Source organism: Meleagris gallopavo, chromosome 16 (assembly GCF_905368555.1).
Source record: "Meleagris gallopavo chromosome 16, MGAL_WU_HG_1.1, whole genome shotgun sequence".
NCBI lineage: Eukaryota > Metazoa > Chordata > Aves > Galliformes > Phasianidae > Meleagris > Meleagris gallopavo.
In genome coordinates, this window is record NC_139419.1 from 11843290 (window position 1) to 11856511 (window position 13222).

The 13222-nt window shown below is 39.9% G+C and overlaps 1 protein-coding gene across 4 annotated transcripts in view; it reads right to left on the minus strand.

The window, feature by feature from the left end:
• Positions 1-8357: 8357 nt before the first annotated feature.
• Positions 8358-13222, minus strand: part of KATNIP (katanin interacting protein) — a 55404-nt gene continuing 50539 nt past the window's right edge. For all 4 annotated transcript variants that reach the window (XM_031555821.2, XM_085237836.1, XM_031555822.2 and 1 more), the window contains 2 exons: positions 11266-11354; positions 8358-9455 (listed from right to left, as the gene is read on the minus strand). In XM_031555821.2, the coding sequence (XP_031411681.2) occupies positions 9400-9455; positions 11266-11354 (145 nt within the window). In that variant the 3' untranslated portion in view covers positions 8358-9399. The remainder of the gene's footprint in view (positions 9456-11265; positions 11355-13222) is intronic.

Below are 13222 nucleotides of genomic sequence, written 5' to 3' on the forward strand. Positions count from 1 at the left end.
ACTTGGGAACAAGAGTTGCTTGACTGCAGTCCAGTTCTGCTTTCATAATTCTCAACATGCAGTACAACAACACTAACTCTCACTGCTGTGTATGAACAACAAATTGTGTATTGAAAAAGCTGTTTCAGATCTGAATTGCACAGCCTTGACTGAAGGAGAAGGAGCACATATGTTCCATAAATCCTTGCTAAAACACAAGGGAAACAAGGGTTGGGGCTTTCCACTTTCTTCTAATATTTCTGCATTTTTGCCAATCTTCTAGGCTGTGGCTTCACAGGATGCTAAAAAGCTCCATCTCACAACAACAACGTGACTCTAGGCTCACTCACTGAGATGTACCCCTGCCATCACACTGCCTTTCATTCCTTCTTCCCAGCCTATACTCTTCAAGGCCTTCCATCCAGAACCTCAAAAACCCCACAAGCACACTGTGAGCCTTCTCCCAATGCTGACCCAGCTGATGAAGTTGGGAAGAATAGGTGGCTAAGGGGAAGCCCCAACCATTCCCAGCTCATTTTTCTGCATTTTGTCCATTCTTAAAAATAAATCAAATGTAACTGGGCAGCATCTACCTACTACACAAGCTCTCCCTCCTCTGCCCTTCTTTAAATATGGCTTTAATTTTCTGCTTCGCTGTATTTGACCATGGGGACTATAACATGCCCCAAGACCATAAACTAAGTCTTTAGCTATTGCTTACCTGTAAACAAATCCTATTTCTACATGTCCTACTTCAACAATACCAGCAGCACTGCTTGGGCCACGGAGCATCACCTCTCACATCCCATAGGGACGGGCGAAAAGAATTGGAAAGGGAAAAGTGCAAGAACTTATTGGTTGGAATAGAGATGATGTCTGGAAGTTAGACTGGGTGAGCAGCCACGAGCTTTCCTTGTAAGGTGTGCCTAAGTTTTGCTGGAGAGAGGCATGCTTGCTGGCTGTGCTTACCTGGCCTCTTTGGGGAGACAAGCATAGCTATCCTCCCACATGAAATTTTCAGCATCTCCTTTATTTTCTCTCTGGCCACCCACTCCTAACACAACAGAAGGGTGAGGGCTGAGTGCCTACACCTGCAGAAAGTGTCCTCTTTGGAGGGTAACAAAACTGAGTCAGCACAATAAAAATAAGATAGCAGTATCCTAAGTGCAGGGGCCTGAAAGCAGTTGTTGGCTTTCATTCCTAACATCCTACTCTCACCTGAAAAGTGTCCTGCTACGGGCCTTAAGACTTTAAGGTCTCACTGCCTTGTACTCAGACAGAAAAGAAACAGGACTGTGTAATTACTCCAAGAATTAAAAAATAATCATCCATTGTTCTTTTTGGACAACTCATCCTGATCTGCACTGTGCCTACCTTGGTCCTTAGTTTGAATAAGCCTTCTCTCCAAAATTTTGTCAACTCTGCCTGCATAGAAATAGACAGAAAAAGCAATCAGACACACAGGGATAAATCAGTCTCTAAACCCACATTGTACTTCATCCTCTTCTCCATTAAACTATGTAACTTTTTTTTTTTTTTTTTCATTTAGTACATACTTTCAAGTCTGAAGAGCCAGTAGTGAACCAAATAATTTTTCTTTCCTTTCTTAACTCTAGGCATTACATTTCCTATTCTCCAGCCATACCCAGACTCAGGGATTCATTAGTATTACCCTTACCCAAGCAGCACACACTGTTATGCATTCATCCCTGTGTGCAACTTGAGGACCTGAGAGTACTGCACACACAGCTTAGACCAAAACTCTGCCTTCCTCTGTGTCCTTCCCTTAGAAGCCTGGTCAGAACCACGAGGACATGAATACTGTTCTCAGCCTTCGGCAATCTTTTATTTGCACTGATTGATTGAGTTAATTAAGCAATCTATTAATATTCACCATGCTATAGCTCAGTAGAGTTCAGTTGGCAGAACAGATCCTACAGCAGATAAGTTATGCTACACAGAAGTTCGTGACCCATGCTACTTATAGAATCAGAAAATAATTTAGGCCCCGGGTTGACTGGAGGTCAGCAGGTCCAATTGCTCTATCAGGCAGTATTCTATAAAAGAAACTAAGTTATAAAAGATGTGCTGCAAAAAGTAAGCCATTGCAATACAGCAAACTTCATTTAAACAACCAACCTGTACTCGAGCCACTGGTAGATCAGATCTGCAATATGAAATCCCAAGGAGTTTTATTCTTCCAGAAGCACTGCACTGAGAGATCACCAAGGTGTAGAAACCTCATTTACATCTGCATCAGTGAATAAAGAAGATAAATGGTGAAGTTCCTGCGGCACTGTTTTGGAGGGCTGCTTACCATGGTTAGATCACGCACTGCCCATTCACTTTTTAGACTTCTCATGAATATTTCTAATGCATAATTACAGTCAAATTCAGTCATTAAATCATACATTTTATGACCTCATGCTTACCCCTTTGTTCTGTTAATAATAATACTCCTGCATAATGTGAATGCTTTCTGCAAAGTCCAACAGCCCTTCTGGTTTATGCCTTAAAATATAGCAGAACTAGTTCCAGGGAATGTCAGCTTCTTTAATATTCATTATCAGCATCATCTTTCCTGAAATATGAGTCACAGTTCTCGGGCAGTACCATTCATTACCATTAATCCCTCCTCCATTCTGCTCTCCTTATGTGATCTCTATGCATTTACATACCTACCTCCCTTTGCACGATTCAGTACAACCTGACTTCAGTAACTTTCACATTAAGCCTACAATCTCCACTTCCCATGGTGAAACCATCTCTGGAGATCTCTTTCCATTTCTTGTGTTCATACGTCCCTGCAGGGGGTTATTTTTCATTATGAGGTGAATCCCACCCCTATTGGGGTCTACGGAGGGAAACAAGATCCAGAAATCCGGAAGGACCTCAGACACAAGGACAGAATATACACTGCTGTACCCAAGTATCCACTGAGAAACACAGAAGATCTTGATTTCTTGCAGATTTATTGTGAAGAGTACATTTTTTTCAGCGTCCCAAAGAGAGTGATTAAAATACATATCAATGTCTTGCTGGGTCAGTGGGTTTTGATCAGATTCCCATTTTTGTATTAATATTCAGATACATTACCATCCCAGAGAGATGAATAATAGAAGCTATTTCATTTCTCTGACAATATTAAACATAATGAATAGGCTTACAACCATCCCGCATCCTTCTCCATGAATTCAGACCACAGATAGATCTCCTGTTGGTAATGGAAATGTCACTTTGATTCATCTGTTCGCCAGCCAATCCTTACCAAATAATTTCCACTATATAGCAAGTGATCCAAAAATGCTATTTTGGAAACAAGCCAGAAGTGACATTCATTGTAGATTAGATTTTACCACTGTTTAGGCTTAAAACATTTCAGAGAACTTTGCTGCTTACTTTCTTTTTAGCAGTGACTCCAGTAGAGCACAGAGAGATAGATCATAAGACTTCTGGTAATTTGCAAATCTAAAATTATCATTGGGAGACCGAATTTATTATTGTACAGCTCGATGATGACAGAAGAGATGACCTTTCTGCAGTGCCAGATGTCTTATCCATGCTGACCAAGGCCTTTAATCAGAGGGAGAAAGTATAAATTACCATGTGTCACAGGAAAAAAAAAGCATACTATTCATAGCCAAGTATTAAAGCAGGCTGCCCAGAGAGGCTGTGCAGTCTCCATTCCTAGAAGCTTTTAGGGCTGAATGGGATGCAGCCCCGTGTGACCCATCTGATCTCCCAGCTGTCCCAGCTTTGAGCAGTAGATTGGACTGCAGACATTTGCAGGTTCCTCCCAGCCCCAATTACTCTGATTTTGTGACACTCTCACATCTGACTTCAGCTTTGCATTGCTTTTCTAAAAGGCTGGGTTCTGTGCCCATGTTCAAGACCATGTGTATTTTTTTAGGAATGTAAGTGTTGAACGAATTCACATTTTTTGAATATTTTTTTGGTGTGCAAATTCCTTACATCCTCAAAAAAAATCTCAAAAATATTTTGGTAACAAATACTACTACGGAACCAGATGAAAGGACTTACGTTCTACATGACCCACATCAGCTGGATTAAAACTTAATACATAACAAATTTAATGATGTATATGCATTTGTGACTCCCACAGAGATGAGATTCTGCCTACACTACTTACAGAGAGCTTTGCACCAACAAGCAGCAAATGTCAGTATGACTGCATATAGAAAAAGATTATAATAGTCTAAGATGCAGGATGGAAACAGGGGCCTATAGCTTGGAACTGGAATGGTTCTGAGAAAGCCTAAATAAGGGCAGCTGGCTAAATGGTCCTGAAGACCGTTGTCTTGTTTCAGCCTTCAATGCATAAATGGGAAACTCAGCTAGGAGAACAGTTCCACCTCTCACTACATGGCAGTAGTACCCACAACAGATCATGTTCAGTTTGGAAGTCAACAAATCAAAACAGAAGATTCAAAGAAGAGGCATGCAAATCACTGAAGCATTGCAAGAGCTCTACAGCTCAGTCTATGCTCCTATGATCCCTGAACACTGGTCAAACCTGGAGCAGCATCACAGGATCAGTTCTTCTAGGAGCACGCTTTGCTGCTCTAAGTGTGCAAAGCACAGCTCTGTGTTCCTTCACCAAGAGCTTTCCTCTGGAACACACATGGCAACTCCTACACAGCACCCTGATGGTAAGAACATGCTACACGGGGTCAGACAGATTCCACCTTGCCCAGTATCATGTCTCTGAGCCAGATGGTTAGAAGAAAACACAAGAATTAAGCAGCACATGTATTTTTAACTAAGGATCTTCCTACATTCAAACATTTTTAAACTCGGGAACTAAGACAGCATCTATTATGCATTAATGATTCTGGTAGATTTTTGTTTGTTGGGTGTCCCCATGAAGCTGTTAACTTTTAGCAACAGTGAGCATCTGTTGGTAAAGGCATCCTCAGCCATCTGCTACATAAGGACCCAACTCTTCCATGTTCTAGACCTGATTCCTACTCTGCATTGAAGGAGAGAATGAACAACTCATCTCTGCCCATCCGTTTTCAGACTGCCACATTACTCTCCTTCCCACACAGTGTTGGCAATCAACATCTTGAAAGCCCTGTAAGGTCCAGCCTGGCAAAGATAACTAACATTAATGATTTCAAAAGAAGGGAACCAACTGCCTTTTGTAAGGTCTAAAATTGTGCAATTGCAGAAAGAAGCCCAAAACATTAGTGATGAATAGGAGCACAGAGCCATGAATAACAGGCACTACACTTGCTAATCCACACTTGTGAGCAAAAAGGGATGGCAGTCAGCGTCTGATCTCAGCTCAGCATGCTGGCTGACTCCTGCCAACTCTCTGTAAAACTGTACTGGTGCTGCCTCAGCCCCTGTCCTCTTTGAACACTCTTCTTCCTCAAGATGCAAGTTCTTCCCTCAGTAACAGACAATGTCTGTCCTGGCTACTCCTGACACTGCTATCAGGCAGAGAAATCTTAGTGAAAAAATATCAAAGGGCTCAACTGCTCTCAGTTTGTTACCTTTACAGCAGGGACCATCTCTTCTCCCAGGTATAATGCTCCTGTGATGGACTTCACAGCCAGGACATCATCTGTTTCCCCCTCTTCTTATGCCCACCACATGCTTTCTACGTGAGCCTTCTCTACAACTCGGAGATCTGTTCAGCCTCTAACACGCAGTAGGGTTCATGCTCTCAGGTGGCAGCAGCTGAGCCACAGCCTCTTCCCTCTTCTTACACAGTGGCTAGATATAAAACCTGAAATAAAGCATTTCTGTTTAGCACTGCACATACTGCCTCTTCCAGAGCTGGAATTCTTACAGGAACTGGCTTCTTTGATGTGAAGACTGATACTTGACTATTTCTTATTTCTGAATTTCTTAAGCATTCTGACACTCACCTCCTGAACATGCCTAGTCCATCATGTTGAACTTTCAAAAAAAATATTGGGAAATGCTTTTTCCAGTTAGAACTAGGTGAGCTTAGGGATACTCTGAAACAACAGTTCACGTGTGAGCAAGAGGAAAAAGCAGAAAACGAATGTTATCTGTTTTCCCAGAATCTCTGTTCGCTTGGGAAAGCTACACAGAATCTACATGTGCTAGTATTTTTATAAGTCCAGTGAAGTAATAAACAGCCAAACTGATTTTAGCCACACCAAACAGACCTTGAGGGAGTCAGAACCTAAAAGTAAGACTTGGGTGAATAATTTGGACTTTCCAGGAAAAAAAAAACCACCAGCATACCTGGAGAAAGCTGCTAGCAGATCATGAAGATGTTTTTCTCCTAATCAGAGTCGGAGCAGTGAGCTCTAAGTGCAGAACCAAGCACTGCTGGAAGCAGTAGTCCTACTGTGCTGCTGGTCATTGGGATCTCCTTCATCTGGGAGCTAGGAAACAGATCACTGGAGTCCCATTAGGTATAAGGCTTGTAGCCTTTTTTCCCCTCTTTGCCAGTAATTTTTATGTCAGTAAGAAGGAAGTTGCAGTTTGCAAATGTTTCCTTTTATGCCTGGGTCTGAACACTGCAGCACTTCCTAGGGTCCTGAGCCAGGGTGAATGGAGCTGATGCTGTTAGACAGGGGTGGAAAATTGATCTCTTCCCTGCAAGATTTAGAGGCCAGTCAGACAGGAAATTACTCCAGATGGGCACTCTGTCCCCATCTCTCAGCTCTTCCTGCAGCTAAGAGATTCACTCTATAATTGCTTTTTTAGTCCACATTTTATCCTCAGCTGACAGAATTCCATTAGGGTGATACAAGCTGCGTGATAAAGGGATGTTTGTCTCTCACATGGGCTGTAAGTCATTTCTCAGCAAACAAGCAAACAGTCACAGAAATGGGTGAAGAGACCACTGAGCCAGGAGCCCTTCTTCTTTTGATCTGAATACAAAGACCATAGCACTCAAATGGAAGCAAACGCTCCTGCAGTGTGTTCCATTCCCTCTCTTCTCTTTGGAGGAGACACATCAGAGCCTGCCCACACCGGTGCTGGTTTTGGGACTCACTAACACACCAGGACCTGGCAAAATCTCTGCAGGATCAGGAAATCTTGCAGAAAACAGCACCAACTAAACAGACCGTGGCGGTGTAATTTCACAACCAGCTTCTCATGGAACTCCTTCAGTTTCATCCTCCAAGATGAGGATGACTCTTCTACCTCAGTACTACTGCAGCATCCATGTATTACATGTCTCTTACATTGTCTGCTTCGCTGCTTGCTCCCCTGCTCACAGATGGGTGCTTCTCAGCAGCAGAAATTAAATTCTACTGGATTACACCATAAAAAGGAAGGCAGAAATTAAAAAACTGAAGTTGCAAGCCTTTCAAGGCATCCTTGGTTTCAGATTTCATTTCTGATTAAAATATTTTTTTTTAAAGATCAAAAATTATGCAGCATGACATTTATTTCCTCACAGACTATTCCTTTATCATCTACCCTTGTGGGACAAAATCATTTTGATCTAACCCCTGAAAAGCAAGTAAGCAGATAAAAGGTCAGCAACTGTGGCTCAGAGGTTTGAGTGGCCCTGAAGTTGATCTCGGCTGAAGTGTAATAATTCCTATTCAAGAACTCATTCAAAGTTCATGTTAACTGTCCTGTTTCCTTTATCATGTTTTAGATAATTTGGAAAGATATGTTACTGCTGCTTGAGAACTTCTGCTCGAATTCTGATATTACTTGATGCTAGCTAACATACTTCGTGAGAATTTTCTTAATTGCATGCTTGCTCTTCTTTTCCCTCCTTAGATGCTTCTCTGACAAAAATGTACCTGTAACAAGTCAAAATAAGTGAAAAACAATCATTATTTTTCTCCAATTCATTAGGGAAATGATTCTAGTAGCTGAAATACATAAGTCAGATTAGGACACTAAAATACCTTTGTTATGTAGGGCCATCACATCTCAACTCATCAGGAGGGCAAACGCTGATATCTCCCATACTGTAGAGATGAATGAAGTACTTTTAAAAATGTTACACTATTTTCTACATATGACTGCCCAGGATCAAGGACTTCATCAGGCATTGCCTCAGTGCCATAGACCATCCCAGAGCAAACCCCCCTTTCAGCCAGACATACTGCAGAGGAGAACATTCCACAACTTCATTTTTTTGAAATGTCTCAAAGAACTTCAACCTCTTTTCATACTGTAGCAATTATGGGGAAGGAAGCACCGGTATTAGAAGATGTCCACAAGTTCAGTAACTAGTACAAATGCCACTGTGGCCAACAGGCACTTACACACAGCCAGCTATTTACAGAAAGCAAAGCTCTTAAGCAAGCTTTGTGAAAATGTCTTTTATTCATATGCTTTTTTTTTTTTTAGCATGAGCACTTGTCATGTTAATAACAATACCAATAATTAAGTTCCATAACAAATTCTATTTATATTATAAACAAATAAGCATCTATTTTACATATAGAAGTGTTTTGCATTTAGTACAAAATACATTTTGTAGCTCCATCAATAGAGAAATCCAGGAAATGTATTGCTATCTTGGGTCTTTACAGCTCAGCCAACAACAGCTAAGTATTTTGTAAACAAACACACAAACTACTGCAGCTCCTGGCTTTACAGCAAGTAAAGCAGCACATTTTGAATCTATATCAGGAGCTGCGATAGTATGTATCTTTGTTTCACACACAAAAGCATTTCAGAACTTTCAGTTCTATTTGAAAACAGTAAGTTCTAAATGAGAAAGGAGGAATGGTCTATTAGATCTTGTAAGAGATTTACAGGTTGTGACCACTGACAAATATTCATTGAAAAGTACATTTGCATAGCTACAAATCCTGCAGCACAATTATTTGGTTAGAATTTCTGGTTAAACGGCCAGACATTCAGGGTACTCAGTGTTTTAAAAATGCCATTCACTCCTTCCCATCTGCTCATTAAAATGCCTTTACCACTTCTCAAAAGGGATGGTACATTGCTGGCAGCAGAACTGGTTGGTGCAGCCCAGAGGGATGGCCTCCTTGTTCGCAGATCCCAGTGCAGGCTGTAGTGGAGGGCAGCAGGAAGATCTGAAGGATGTGTGAAGTCCTAATGCTTTTTTTTTTTTTTTTTTTTTTTTTTTTTGCTTTTACATAGTAGTGAAATAATGGAAGAAATCATTTTTTCACTGGAAAAAAAAAAGGTAAGTGAAAGCTGAAGCTTACTCATTAAACCTCAATAAACCCACTTTCTGATCTGTCATTGCAGATAATGACAATAAAAGAACCAGAAAACTAAATAATTCATGCTTTCAATTTCATTACTGAAGGAAGTTTTCCTGTAGCAAAGGCAACTTCCTCTCATAAGACAGGAGGTGGTTCAGCAGCAAGTGTGGAGTAAATTCCATTTGGATGAGAAGTCATCTAGCTCTCCAGGATGTACGTGTCCAGAGCTGGATGTATTCAGGACTTTGCAGTCAAGCCCTTGTTATCTTTTCCTCCTCTGCAGTCCTTTTTCACATAGACAGGTTTTTGGACGCAAAGCTGTTAAGGAAAATTGAGTGCTGTTTTAAAAATGCTCCTACATCAACAACAAAGTCACAGACTAAAAAGAGGAAGAAACATTCTCATTTCTATTTCTATCCCAGAGTGAAGGTTACACTTCTCAGTACCATATCCTGCACTGACAGCAAGCAATACCAACTACTTCCTTTTAGAAGAAAAGATTTCAACGTGCCAGACTGTGGGACAGCAAACAAGTAAATCAGTGCAAGGAAGTAACTCTATAATCTGTTACTCCATCACTCAAGGGACAAAGAGGAGCATTTACATGTACACAAATTTATGTGCACAGCACAGGTGCTCAGAAAAAAGCCAGAAGCTGAACTGGGTCACATGGGTACCAGTGACTGCTGTGTCATTTCAGACAAAGCACTAACACTTGCTGTTTCTTGTAGTCCATCCTTTCATTTGACATTTTGATTATTTTACATGAACAATCTGGCTTCAGAGACTAGGTGTATCATCACAGGTTTGGGATTACGCATAGAAAACAGTATGGATATGGAAGAAAAAGGATAATAAAGGATGAGGCAACGACGGGAGGCAGAAAAGCAAAATCTGAGAATAACGATAGCGTAATTAATTCCATCTTTCAATAAAGAAGATGGACTGACTCCAAAGAGACAAAAACTTTTTTCCCCATGAAGACAATTCTGTGGAATCACTTCACTGGGAAATCTGGTCTGAATTCAGAGTCGACTCTGCTCTGGTTAAGCGTTTGGACTAGAGACCTCCTGGGGTCCGCCCTCCAACCCAAATCATTCTATCAACCTCTGCAGCTGATAGTGTAAGTATTTAGCAGTAGACCCTGGGCAGATACCAAAAAACAATGAATCCTCAGCTGAGAACCTCACAGTAAGAAATGAGAGCTCACCCATCTTTAAATGGCAAAAGAAAGCATTCTTCACTAGATACGGGGCACATCTGCACTGCAACTCAAGATGTCATTACAACAGGCACAGAGATGTGTAGGATACTTTTGACACAGCTAGTGCTAATGTATTAATACTCAAGCTATATTTGCACAGGTAATGGCATTTGAAATCCTTCTCCTACAGAAGTGTTATTAAAAGCCATCAAATAATTTCTTTAGCACTTTCCAGAGAAACGAACTAGAGAAATTGTCATGCCTGGGGAAGAAAATCAATCATGAATATACCAGCTTGGCTGAGAATATGTAAAGTATTTAGGGAGCTATCCTGAGGAATTTACAGTGAATGACTGGGACACTTCAGACTATAAATGCAATCTACTATTTCTCCTCGGGAAAAAGAAAATAAACAGGCTGTCTTTTTAATTATCACTTGTAAGAGAGAAGAGACCAACAAGACAGACATCTGGGATTTTCATCCTAGTTTCGTGTATCATGATTTTTGATTTGCTTGAGGAGCAACAAGCAGGTAATTCTGAGACACACATCATCTCTAAAGCTGCTTAAAAGGCCAGTGGGGATGCAACAGGCTTATTACTCCAAAAGCTATCTTTGGACCTGTACAATCACTGGTTTTTGGACTTCAGCCAGTTTCTTTCCTGAAGACCTCTGTGTATGTGTTGGTATGAGCTACGATTACATGTCACATAAATCTTCGATTTATATGATCCACTTTCAGATTTAGATACAGCATAAAAATCCAGAGCACGATATTCCATGTTTGCCTTCCTACGGAAGAACTAAATGAAAAGAGAGGTGCAAATCTCCTTTCTTTTCCCAGCTAGGTCTATAACAATGTTTACTATTCATACTGCTTTTGTGGAACATGAGCAGAAGAAAACTGTAGAAGATAGAACCAACCTGGATCAGCCACAGTCTGCTTCTTTTTGGTGTTGGTGACAATCTGATTTTCATTCATCATTCGTACATCCTGATCTTCCACGTGATTGCTGAAAAGATTAAAATCAGTATAATAACCAAAACAATCATTTGAAAAGTTACAAGAGTTATAGAAAAAGGTTAGCAAGTAAGTTATTCAGTTCAGGAGACTACACACACCCCTATGAAATATATATATATAGACTTATGTAATGTTCCTATACGTTAAGCTTAGGAACATAATATGAGACTTTCTAAAAAGGAAAGGCATTCTGCATCTACCTGAAGTATTTTTTAACCAGCCTAATGAGTGGCGTAGGTTGCAGCAGGCACACGTTCAAATATCAACATCATATTCACTCTACAGTTTCCTTGCCTGCCTACACAGTTTGAAACACATTACCCAAAGTGAAATTTTACAGTAGCTCTGTACAAAGAGTCTAAAAGCCCTACAAAGAACTTTGCACTATTTTGTAATGTTGATACAGTAATTATTCATGAAAAATTTATGAACTAAACAAAATTAATTTACTGTGACAAGTTTTGTTTGCAGGCCACAATTTTAATAATTTCTCTCATGAAGAAATAATAACCTCAAAGTTAAATTAAACCCATTACAGAAGAAGCTGTGAGCTGAATTGAAAGTTAAAGAAAATACTAATCAGACAAAAAGTGTCTGAATTTTTTCCTTTCTCTACAAACACTGCACACAACAGGCTTCTATTGTTGTAGAAAAATGGAACAACTCTCCAACAGACATCATGCAACAGGAGAACAAATACAGAAGTAAATCAGTATTTACACCATTGATGATAATATGAGAAGGTTCACGAAATACTGAATAGTGATACATGAAAGACAATAGGTCAAAGTTAGAGGAACCAATGTGGAAAAGTTCAAGAACATCTTTTAAAAGTAGGGGTGTTATTCCAGCAGATAGTAAGAGATGTGTCTTCTACTGCCAAAGAACGCTGTCCTTCAGAGGGTTACAATGAGAGAGGAAGGGAAAAGATGACAAAGATAAGGAACATTCCTGCACAGGAATTCTAGAAGAGAAGACTGCATAATTTTTACTGGAAAACAGATGCTGCAAGAAAGGATACCTCCCAAAACTAAGCCAACACACCTATACTTTATACAAGTACATGCAAAGGAAGTCACATGGAAAAGGTCTACAATTACAGCTGAAGTTTCTCTGCTTCCAGTAAAATAACTTTGCCTGAACAAAGATGTTAGGCTGAATAAAGTAGGTGTTCATTTCTCCTTCTCTTCTCCATATCCCCCTGAAAAATTTCTCAAAACTCGTGTTTTCATTCCAGTAACTTTTTTTGCTTGAAAAACCATCTACCTCCAAATTTCACCATGACAACACAGCTTCTTGTAAAAAAAATAACCCTAACGCAGTACTTTCAAACAGTAATAATCTATTTCAACATCTGACAGTATCAGTGGCCAACAGCCAATGCTTTGGAAAAGCAGAGGAAATTCCCATAAACAAATGTGAATTTCTGTTCTGAGTCGGGATAGCTTACATTCCTTCCACTTATTTTTAAATTTTCTATTGTTTCTGAAGTAACTGCTTTGCATTTTTGAATGCAAAACTGTCACCTTTCTTTCAAGTAATGCAATGTTTAAGACATTCTATTTTTAACTGTGCAATGTATAAAAGTGCTTATTTCTAGAAGACATTAGTTTTTCAGTTTTTCCATCTCATTTAAAATACATTTGTCTTTCAGTCTTGATTCTCCATGCTATAGACTGTTTCTTAGATCCTATCAATCCTGATCTTCTGAACACATTTTTCACTACATTTCCATTATATTCTCTGTGAGGTTGCCAACTTGGTGGCTTCATTGGGTTAGTTATGAGAACCAAACTCATTTTTCATTTAAAGGACTTTCTTTTCTCTGATATCTGATGCTTCTTCAAAAATTTTTGG